At 46.3% G+C, this 12,092-nt stretch overlaps 1 protein-coding gene across 1 annotated transcript in view; it reads right to left on the bottom strand.

Annotated features, from left to right (window-relative positions):
* Positions 1 to 12,092, bottom strand: part of LOC108680162 (WD repeat-containing protein 17) — a 33,059-nt gene that overhangs the window by 3,118 nt on the left and 17,849 nt on the right. The window contains exons 17-24 of the mRNA XM_047880632.1: positions 7,514 to 7,642; positions 7,134 to 7,213; positions 6,492 to 6,614; positions 6,165 to 6,265; positions 4,135 to 4,769; positions 3,296 to 3,493; positions 1,603 to 1,728; positions 899 to 1,019 (exon numbers count right to left, since the gene is read on the bottom strand). Of these exons, the coding sequence (XP_047736588.1) occupies positions 899 to 1,019; positions 1,603 to 1,728; positions 3,296 to 3,493; positions 4,135 to 4,769; positions 6,165 to 6,265; positions 6,492 to 6,614; positions 7,134 to 7,213; positions 7,514 to 7,642 (1,513 nt within the window). The remainder of the gene's footprint in view (positions 1 to 898; positions 1,020 to 1,602; positions 1,729 to 3,295; positions 3,494 to 4,134; positions 4,770 to 6,164; positions 6,266 to 6,491; positions 6,615 to 7,133; positions 7,214 to 7,513; positions 7,643 to 12,092) is intronic.

The following is a 12,092-nucleotide window of genomic DNA, read 5'->3' as shown; positions in this document are numbered from 1 at the left end:
TGTGTGTTGTGCTGTGTTGTGTTGGGGGAGAGATTGTGTTGTTGTGTTGCAGCAGTGGAACTGTCTCTTATACACATCTAGATGTGTATAAGAGACGAGTAGTGAGTGAGGGGTGAGGTGTGAGTGGTGGGTGAGTGGCGGCTGAGGGGAGTAGGTGGTGAGTGACTGGTGTTGAGTTAAAATGGGTGGTAAGGAATTTATTACGACAAAATAGCGGGTAAACCCGCACTAAGGTAGCAACTGTACTACGGACCTGAGCTTACTAGGAACTAGTTATTATATGCATTATGTTATTGACTTTAAGCTCCCATCCTCGTCGTACGTCTCCCTATGTACGATATCTTACGTGTACATATGGATTGCTGCTACTTTAATAAAGTAATTTATGGCAGCGCGATATCTGTTGCCTATAGATTTGTTATAGTGGACGTGGAGAACCAATAGAAAGTATTACTGGGTGATTAGTGATGTTGAATATGGGTTATGAGTTTGAAGCCAGGCACTGCAAAAATATAGGGGCTACATATCGAGGCTAGTGAAAGTTCATTACAAATAGTATAGTAGTGATTTATTATAAAACTGGGAGAAAAATATTAGATCAAAAATTTAAATGATTTTATTTATAAATTGGTACGTAGAAATTTGTAATGCATTAAAATATTTCATATTTTGAAACGAGGCAAATGTGATCTCTATGGTTTATGTGAAATGTTTGTTTTAAGGGAATTTTTCGTTAAATCAGCATGAATAAGCTTTATTATCATTACTGTAATTAGAGAAAACAGGAATCACGTGATTTTGGTTTACAGTATTCCAAATTCCAGTGCAATATTTAGCCAGAGCGCCTCCGAGCAAACTATACTAGTATTCAATAGAGGTTTGTTGCCACTAAACTTACCTGTGACGACCTGCAGCGCGTCCTGCACGGCTGTGGCCTGCTGGTCAGCCTGCAGCAGGCCGGTCATTACTTGCTGCACTTTAAGGAACTCTTCGTGCGTGAGGTCCTCCGCCAGCGCCTCCTGCAAGTAGATTATTGCCTGTCACCTACACTTCCTGCAGCTTCAGCAGTCATGTGCTGCAGTTTGCTATCATCAGTCATTAGCAATGTACTGTCAAATTTCGCTTAAGTACAAGTAGCGGTCAAAGTACACGTAGCGGCTGGAGTAAATGTAGCTGCCAATGTACATGTAGCGGTCAAAGTACACGTAGCGGCTTGAGCACATGTAGATGCCAATATGTAGCATGTAGCAGCCTAAGCAAATGTAAGGCTAGGCTATCAAACCACGGTGTTTGCCTCAACGTTTCCTTGTAAAAAGTCAAAAAATCAGTTCGCTCCAACATTAAGAAGAATGTAGGGTTGGAAGCCCGTTTCCCGCCACTACGCTGCGGTCACATATCAGTTATAAAAATTAGCGAGAAACAGCGCAAAGAAGTTGCATAAAAATAACCTAATTATCGGAACTCAATGGATATACTGTGCACAGGCTCATCCGCGTTGAAACAATACATTCAAAGATTTTATTCACTTACTGAACTCATATTCTGGTATCCTTTTCATGCATATCCATGGCAGTGCTTAAAAAGCTTAAAAATCTGCTGTACCTGACGCTGAGCGTCTCCAGCAGACTGCAGGAACTGCTGCAGGTCTGAGCGTCCCAGCAGAGCCTCTCTGCAGGACGAGTCACAGCTGAGCACCACGCTGCACTGCAGCACAAGGCCCCACACGCCCTGTCGCAGTGGCAGCATTAGGACTAGGAGACAGCATTATAGATCTGTAGCATCGTCAAAATGCAGCAGCATCAAAAGACACCATCATCAAAAGGCCCCTTCATCCAAAGGCACCATCGTCATAAGGTACCATCGTCATAAGGTACCATCATCAAAACGCACCATCATCAAAAGGCACCATCATCAAAAAGTGCCATCATCAAAAAGTACCATCATCAGATTGCACTCGCGACACTCAGTCGAGGCTAAATAAAGGGCCAGTGGGCCCACTGAAGGATAACGCTCTCCTCGTTGGAGCTGATCAGAGCATGTATGAGCTGCAAGAAACTACTATGAGTGTTTAGCAGTCAGAGCTACTCAAGACAGTTGAGTAAAATCGAAGTCATCCTCCGTTGGAGATCCGGCAGTACATGTATATCTGAGCCCTGAAAGCTTCCCCTCACGATGTTCTGGAAGGATTCATTGATGGAGGAATTATCACTGATGTAATTCCAAGTGGGACTGATAACGCCAATCCACGAAGGAGGTACGGGAGACTGACTCCAAATTACAGACAAGTGATCTTGACCTCACGAGTGATCAAGGTGTTTGAAAAGGTAGTGGTCATGAGGATTGTCTAGTAAACGGAAGAGCCGAAGTGCATATAATGATGGACGGCGTATGCGTTGGCAAAGCAGCTTGTGGTAATCACAGTTATTGGAGCGCCACCACCGTCTCGTGGCCTTACTGGAGGAGAGAGCTGGCGTAGACGTCGTATATCTGGACTTTGCTAAAGCTTTTGACGAAGTTGACCATGGGAGGATTTTGGAAACTAAGCAACTATAGCAGACCAGGCAATAAGTCCAGCAGCTATCTCAATCAATCGTCAGTTATGGAAAGATCGGGTTCCAAAGGCCGGATCCCTTGTGAATCAAGTCACGAAAAATTCAAGAATCGGCAACAGGCTATGGGCCTATTTCTTCAGTGCCGACACTTCTATTCTATTCTATTCTATTCTATTCTTATAGCAGACAGAAAGGCAGACAACAGATGGGATGAATCTAGTAGACAATTCGAACAAGAGAAACTGTGGCCAATAATTGCACTCTTCAGAGCACTCGTGATCCCACATTCTGAAGTACTGCTGCTAGCTTTGCGCGCTGCATTTTACATCAGCTTGGTGAAACGCGAACAGATGCAAGGCATTCACATTAAACGTTACCTCCTGACCCCAGTGGCTGGGAAACCTTCCTTTCAAGACCGGGTTTTACACCATGCTGCCTTGCACAGGTCAGGCATATACAAGTCGTGGTCCAGTCCAATATTGTTTTGTGCATTTCTACATATGCATTAAATTTCACACAAATTAAAATTTGAATTTTCATTCACACCATGGGCATGACAGGTATCTTGCACGGCGGGGTTGGATGCTTTTAGAGACGCATTAAAGAATATTGGACTGGACCGTGACTGGCAGTGTGGTTTGAACCCGGTAGTGGTTTGAGTACTGCGGTCGACAAAGGCGGCGCATCAGTGTGACCAAAACGAGGACCTCCTAAATTGGACATGAGCGCCTTAGGCAAAGTACCTGAGAGTGGGCTCGGGCGAGATCTAGGGCGACGTGGGGTAAGGAGAGAGCGAGGGCGCGCTGGGCGAGGTAGGTGAGGGCAACGTCGAGGTAGGGGGCGAGGTCCCCACTAACGGCGACGCCGCTGGCGACGAGGAGGCGCCCCACGCTCAGCAGCAGCTCCAGCTCATGACCCCTCAGCAGGTACAGCAGGCAGCCCTGTGCACCAGTGACAGGATACAGCAGGCACGTCAAACGCTGGACAATGCAGCTGAAATGAAAAGCCTCAGTTATCGACGTTTGCGTGGGGATCTCATTGAAGTATACAAGTATGCTCATGGTTTATACAAAGTCCCCGAAGGATTACTAGAATTTGAAACAAGAACCAACACCAGGGGCCACAGCTATAAACTAAAATAACTACGCTGCAACTTATCCACGCGACAAAATTTCTGCTCGCTTCGAATCACCGACATGTGGAACAGCCTCCCCGATGACATCGTTGGCGCTCCAAGTATGAACGCGTTCAAGAACAGACTAGATAAAGCTATGAAAAAATATATGTTCAGATTTGAAATGCCTAGCACCATATCAAACCCGGTGGAAGTCGAGTAGCTATTTCAAACTTTCGTCAGTCGTGAAAAGATACGGTCAAATGACACGATTTTAGATCTTCTGTGAACAAGGCACGAAAAGGAAAAGAATCGGCGACAGGCCACATCAGGCCTACACTGCAGCGCCGAGATCACTATGTTATGTTATGTTATCAAATGGCCAGCGCATCTCATAACTTAATAAAATTTCAAGTTATTAAAAGAAACTTCAAGGAATCACTGACGGTGCCCCTGAGAACTACTGACGGTGAAATGGTCGGCAGCGAGGAGGGCGCAGCTCGCCTGCACAGGCGACCCTCGGTTGAGAAACCACTCGCTCAGCACTGCCGCGCTCTCCTGCAGGCGACGAGACGCCCTTTGTGGGGCCCTGGCCTCCTGAGATGTTTCTGCTGCAAGGGATATGGCTGCTGCAGGGGATGTTGCGGCTGCTGGAGGAGATGCTGGTGTTGCAAAAGATGTTCCTGCTGCAGTGGATGTTGCTGCTGAAGGGGACGTGTCGTCGGGTGTCGGGGAGGCTACAGTAGGGGTGGAGTTTAATTTGTTTAATATGTCGTTGCAGGTGGTCTGGGTTACGTTTGGGGACTTTGACCCCTGTAGTGGAGGTTCCTGCTGTGACAAAGATAATTTTTCTAGAGCAGGTGTTGATGTTGACTTGGTTACAGCTACTGCAGATGTTGGGGGTGAAGCATGTGTTGCTACTATTCCGGGTGTCGATAATGATTCTGGTGTTGATGCTGTAGCAGGTGTTGATTCTACGTCAGGTTTTGATGCTACAGACGTTGATGATGCAGCAGGAACATCATCGTAAGGCTCTCTGTCCAGTGGCTTGGCACTCAGAGATTCTAGAGCAACACAGGATCTGAAGGCGGCTTTCACGTCACCTGCAAGCATGAGACAGACTGCGAGTTATTGAAATTTTTTTAAAGCACTGAACGCAAGTAAAAATGTTCACACACTTGTAGCCATGCATCCGGGGCCCGAGGGCGGGGTGACCTGCCTAGCGACGTATCGGAGACGGAGGACGACGAAGGCGGCGCATCAGCGTGTGACCTGTGACTTCCTAACTAGGAAGTCCTGAACTCATCATAAGGTCATACACTTTATAACGACATCTGAAATCCGACACCCAAGAGCAACGTAAATTCCAAGCTGAACCTTCGGCTACTAATCTCAAAAGCGGATAGAAAGCTCCACATTTAATTAACTCGTGCACGATCAGAGAAAAATTTTAATCATGCACTGCGAGATTATTTTTTTCATTTACGATTTGCGAACAAATTTCTAATTATGCACCGAAATATTTTTTGAGCACAAAATATACCAAGTGCAATCTTTGTTGCCTCGCCTCACATTTCTGAATTAAATTATGCATTTTCCGTTAAAGTTTCTATTTGAATGACGTCTTAAATTGTAGGTAAAGTACCAATTTAAATTTTGATGCCGGAAACTGGCTCTCCAGCATCCATTCCTGCCATCTTGATATCCAGGCACAAGGGTTACTGTTTACTACAATTTACTTAAAGATATTTTTATATTTGATGAAGTAATAGAATAGTTCGTAAATAAATCAGTAATTCAAATTATAACGAAAGGGCTTTCGACTTTCAAACTAAATACAGTAATAACTTCAATTCTCTGCAGATAAAAATTCAATGCCACGTCGAGTAGGGGCCCTCAATATCATTTTGTTCTCAAAATAAATTAATTATTATCTGCGTCAATACTTATATCAGAATAACACGAACAGATTAATCTAATTATTCTTTATGCCACTACACAAAGAAAATATTGGTCGCCAATGAAAGGAACTAAGGTTTGCAATGCAATTAACTTGGCTATAAAATTCACGTGTACGGAGCACTGCAATCTTGAACAAAGTATAATATTTAAAATACATCATATTATTTTTAATAGCTGAGGATGCCCGAGTGATTAAGATCACCAAAATTGTAGCAGCGAGTTGGGGGGTTCGAAACCCGTAACAGGTTGTGAAAATTCTAGTCTAAATCGCCAATTAAGGCGGCCTGATCAAAATGGCCTATGGACTAATATGAAATATTATTAGTCCACCTTTAAGTAAAGTAAAGGGAAATTAAATAAATATATTTCTATTCAATTTATCTTAGCACAATTGCTACGACGTTGACTTTCCTGTCACCAATTTACGGCTTGCCTCCTGATTTTCATAATCATTTATAATCAATTATCATTACGTGCATCAATCATCGCAAAGTATTATCACCAATCATGTATCATTGTTTAGCCCTATGGCTGACCGCGGTCCAGATGGAAGTCCATGAGACGGCGTCCGTCACGCGCGGCCATCAGGAACGGCGCGGCAGTGTCGCTCTCCTCCCTCAGCAGCACGTCCACGTACCTGGGGGGACGTATCGTGGGTACGTGGCACGTACAAGACCGTCACGGGCACGTGGCACGTATCATGTGACAACAATCAGCCCCCAACTGGTCATGAGCCTCCTCCAGCACCCACCTGGCCATGAGGCTCCTCCAGCACCCACCTGGTCATGAGGCTCCCCCAGCACCCACCTGGCCATGAGGCTCCCCCAGCACCCACCTGGCCATGAGGCTCCCCCAGCACCCACCTGGTCATGAGGCTCCTCCAGTATGGGAGCGACACGGCGGGGGCGACGGCGAGGGCGCGCGTCCAGGCGCCCGCGCGCACCAGCGCCTCGCAGTGCTGCCGGAGGGCGCCGCTCTGCGCGAACCTGCACGGTTACCGCGGCACGGTTACTCGTGATTATCGTTTAATTAATGGTTAAAATTACGAGAAGCAAGACGAAAAGAAAAAGTGTATGCTATCCTCTCCCCTTACCAGAGGAGAGGATCGTAGTGTGTCGAGCTGTTGGTAGCGAGCTTCATGCGAACCATTATGTATGTACCTGCGGACACTAGCGTGTACGATAGTAGCACGCGTCTTGTTAGTGTGCATTTTACCATCGTCGAGCGTAGACCCCAAAATCCATCTCTACCGCTGCCAGTATAAGTTCTTAGCTAACTTGTGTTGTGCTGTGGTAACACTTATACAGGTGGGGGGCAGGGGTGGGGAGGAGGGAGGGGGTAGGGCAGGAGGGGCTATCTGGGGTGGAGGGCATAGGGGCTATCTGGAAAGTGGTGCTGATAATTTCTATACTTGGGGAATTTTCAAGCTAAATTTGAAAAGTTAATAATACAAATTCTTTTTTAGCAACGGCTGAACTGCCAGATGGGCTCTGGGGTATACGCACTGCAGGGCGATGGCCTCCAGGTCCCCAGCGCGTGATGACGCAGCCCCGCCTACAGCCTGCAGTCGACGCTCCGCCTCAGCCTGCCCATGCAACATCACTGATAACAGTGTTATAATAATAATATAATAATCATAATCACTGAACACTATCTATTACCACAAATGTCCTGAGCTGACTCAACATCTGAGCTAAGATTTCTGGCCATTTCCCGGACGTGGTTAATCTCACCACGACGCACGTGGGCAGGCGCAAGACTCCCCACGCCACACGTGGCACGCGCAAGACTCACCACGCCACACGTGGCACGCGCAAGACTCACCACGTCACACATGGGCAGGCGCAAGACTCACCACGCCACACGTGGCACGCGCAAGACTCACCACGCCACACGTGGGCACGTGCGTGTGGTGTGGCAGGGACGTAGGGTACGTATGACTGAGACACGACACGGGCGCTTTGAAGCACACCACGCTCAGCAGGTCCCACAGGTTGCGCACGTGTACGTCCACCTGCACACGAGTACACGTATTATAGTTCACCTGCATACGTGTACACGTTACACGTCTTATAACCTCCACCTGCAAACGTGTAGGTGGAGGCGGGCCTCCACCACTCACAACCTGCTACTCCAGTGAGTGGTCCAAGCGTATGGGACAGGGACGCACGCGGGGGGCCAGAGGTTACCTTCAGTGTTTTTTTTAATGAGGAAACAAATACAACACCAGATGCAGCAGCTGGAAATAATGCAACTCCAGATGCAGGAGCTGCTGAGCCAGGGGCGCCAGGCAGAGTGGTGGAGACGCAGGTAAGCGTACCAATAAGGGAAGAGTCTGGCATTCTGCTGGCTAACATCGAGAGGCTCTTTCCACTGAGAGCGCGTCACAAGATTGGCGTGCTACGTGAGATGGCCGACGAGGGTGGGATCTTGCACTAACGGAGTCGCACCTAAGAAAAGATATCCTCGCTTCGGAAATTGCAATGAAAGGATTCCAACACTACCGCGCGGACCGGAAGGAAGGGAGAAAGAAGGGTGAAGTAATTGTCTACCTTAGGAACTCCCTCGCAAGAAGCACTGTAGAATTGAGATCGAAATCTGGAAACTCTGACGGCTCTGTAGAACACGCCCTACTCCACATAAAAAAATTCGACCTGTGCGTAGCTATTGTCTATAGATCTCCTGCTTGTCTCACCGGAAATTTACAACAAAACCCTTAAGGAAATAGAAACCAGGGTGGCTGAACTGGGTGACCCAGCCCCAACCAAATAATTGGGGGGACTTCGATCTCCCACGAATCCGTTGGACAAGCCCTGGCGGCTTAGAGGTCGATGACCGCGACACAAGTCAAGAAGCCCAACTTGTTAAGTTAGCTGCGGAACACTTACTCAGGTAGCAGGTACGGTCGCCGAAGAAGGAACACGATATCTTCGATCTCTTCTTTACTAATTATAAAAGAATGGTGGTTGACGTTCGGGTTGACGGACCCTCACTCTCTGACCATCGCTTATTGATGGTGGAAACGACAATTGGAATTGAAACCCAGCCCGGGTTTATACCCCAAGTGGGACTGGCAGGACTTAACTTCCACAACCGAAGAACGGATTGGGTGGCAATTTGGAATGATATTGACGAAATCGATTGGAGAGTTGATTTTCACGAGATGAATGCTGAGGAAATCTACACAGAACTGTGTGAGAAACTAGCACATGTATGTGTGCGTCATACCTCGAGAAAAACAGGCTATAAAGTCCGCAGCATCCTGGGTGACCGACGAACCCTTATGAGAAAACGCAAGCGATTAAATAAACAAATAGCTGAATCTACTAGTGATATGATGAGACTGAGGCTAGTAGATTTGCACAAGGAAATCGAACTCAGGCTGCAGGACTTGCACATGATGGAAGAACAAGCCGCGGAATAGCGAGTGGTTGAGGTCATCAAAGAGAACCCCAAGTATTTTTTAAATACGCTAAAATAAAGACGCCAGTGGGCCCATAACGCTGGTACAAACTTTATTTGGCTTAGCCAGCGGAGGGATTAAGACGCATTCAGATTTTGGGCTTTTAATCGCACCTCAAAACGCAGTGGATGTATGTGCTTGGCCCTACTTTCCTGAATCAGAATGAAAGATTTTTTCCACCTTTAAATTTCCTCCCTAATACATGAAAAGTCTTACTAGCACACTGAGGGATAGCTGCGGGTTAAACAAATGACAAAAATAAATGAACGCGAATATACATATAACAGTCATGATATTTCTCAAGTAATATTTCAAAGTAGTAAATTTAGAATACTGAAAAAGGGCGTAACACCGAATAACCTAGTCATCGTGCGTCGAGATAAGGAACTGACGTGCGAGACGTAGCGGCTAATGAAACGGTTCTTAGAATGTTGCCACTAGGTGCATGAAAAAATACACATAAAGAGCACTTAATACTAGACAGGAAAATAAATCCTGATGCACAGGACAGCCCGCTTAAGGATAACGAAGTCATTGTCGGAGATGACTATGGCATGTGTGAGTTACTGTGTTCAGTAACCCCCGCTACTCAAGGGAGGAGAATGAAATTGAAGTTCTCCAGGAGCTGCCAGGCGGTAGAGAGTTGGAGAACATTGAGTTTGGACCAGAAGACATGGAAATAAGTATCAAAGAACTGGCAACGTTTTCAGCGCCAGGACCCGATGTAATTCCGGCAGTGCTGTTGAAGAAGTGTGTTGGAGCATTGGAGGCTCCGCTCACAATGCTCTGGAAAGCCTCGATGACGGAGGGAATTATCCCTGAAGGCCTCAAAGTGGGACTGATAACGCCAATCCACAAGGAGGCTCAGGGGACAGACCCCAAAATTACATACCTGTTACCTTGACCTCACACGTGATCAATGTTTTAGAGAAGGTAGTGGCCATGAGGCTCGTTCAGTATATGGAAGAGGCTGACCTGTATAATAATAGACAACATGGTTTTCGGCGTACTCGCTCCTGTTTTTCGCAGTTACTGGAGCACCATCACCGCCTTGTGGCCCAGCTGGAGGAGGGAGCTGGCATGGACGTAGTATACCCAGACTTTGCTAAAGCTTTTGACAAAGTTGACCATGGGGTGCTCTTTAAAAAGCTGAGGCTGTTGGGGGTAAGAGGAAGCCTGTTAGCGTGGATCCACAACTTCCTTACAGATAGAGTTCAAGCTGCCGCAACTGGAAACTCGAAATCGAGAGAAGCGAGGGTGAAAGCGGAGTTCCGCAGGGCTCAGTGCTTGGACCGATCCTCTTCCTCATCCACATTGCTGATATTGACTCGGAACTTACCCACGCATCCACATCATCATTTGCGGACGATACAAGAGTGCTCAAGAAGATAACAGATGACCTAGACTGCGAGAGGTTACAGGATGACTTGTCGACAATCTACGATTGGGCTCTAGTGAACAATATGCAGTTAAACGGCACCAAGTTAGAAGTAATGAGATACAGAGTCCACACAGAGATCGGAATGCCACATCGCTACTTGGCATCAGATGGCACAGAAATTGAGGAAAAGCAACTAGTTCGAGATCTCGGAGTGTTGATGAGTACTGAAGCCACGTTCGATGCCCATTTCGAGGAAATAGTCGCGCGCAGCCGGCAACGGATGGGGTGGATATGGCGGACATTTTGAACGAGAGAAGCAGCACCAATGATTACACTCTTCAGAGCCCTCGTGCTCCCTAATCTTGGGAATTGATGTCAACTTTGGACGCCACTCAAGACGGGTGCAGTGTGGAAACTGGAGGCAATGCAGCGGACCTTCACGTACGGGATCAGCGGCATGAGGGAGCTGAACCTGAACTACTGGGAAAGACTGAAACACCTGGGACTGTGCTCACTGGAGAGGAGAGAGGTACCTATATCATACTTTACACATGGAAGATGATAAACGGACTGGAATATTGAATATATTGACAAATTACAACGGAAGGAGGAATATTGACAAATATTCCTCCTTCCGTCAATATTCCGTACAACGGAATATTGACAAATTACAACGAAAGGAGGGGGAGACTGTGCAGGATTCCCCCATTCAATAACCGAGCCGCGGCCTGCATGTTTGGAGCACGTATTATAACCTCCGCCTGCACGTTAGGAGCACGTATTATAACCTCCGCCTGCACGTTAGGAGCACGTATTATAACCTCCGCCTGCACGTTTAAAGCACGTATTATAACCTCCACCTGCACGTTTAAAGCACGTATTATAACCTCCGCCTGCACGTTTAAAGCACGTATTATAACCTCTACCTGCACGCGTGGAGCACGTACTATTACATCCACTTACACACGTGGAGCACGCGTGTAAGTGAATTCTGTTGTGTAAATATCGTCAGTAAATCCGTTCAATCGTACCTAAACGTCACAATTTATAAGGCGATAACACAACCAATGGATTAATAATGCTTTGATTGCTAATAACAATAACATTAAAGATATTTAATGTTTAAAACAAAATTTACCATATTATTATGCTAAATACTGAGTAATTTTGATGCCATCACTCCTACACAATAAAACAAGAAATCAAATAATACTGAATATATAAACAAAATAAATTGCAGGTCTTTGAATAAGATTTCAAAGGCAAGAGTCGCTATTTCTTAACCATGTAACATGGAAAGTAATAGTAGCGCTACCATCGATAACCACGTGTAGATTTGTCCAAATTGTGAGGTATTTTTCACTCTTATGTGGGTCATCCTCAACGAGTTTAGCGGGTAAAAAAGCTGATCAGTGCTACGTGCATAAAGTGTTTCACTCTTTGGACAATGTGACCCATTCATTTTCCAGATTGCACGTCCACCTAACGCACCCATTCTTTTGTAAGTTACAACGGCTCTCTCCTTCAGCCGTAAGCTAAATCCTGCAGCGTAACTGAGATTTCAGATATCTTGGGAACTGACCCATGAACAGGATAAACTAATGACATCGAATTATCTAA

The sequence above is a fragment of the Hyalella azteca genome, unplaced genomic scaffold (genome assembly GCF_000764305.2).
Source record: "Hyalella azteca isolate HAZT.00-mixed unplaced genomic scaffold, Hazt_2.0.2 contig663, whole genome shotgun sequence".
Taxonomy (NCBI): Eukaryota; Metazoa; Arthropoda; class Malacostraca; order Amphipoda; family Hyalellidae; genus Hyalella; species Hyalella azteca.
This window is presented reverse-complemented; position numbering and strand designations above follow the sequence as displayed.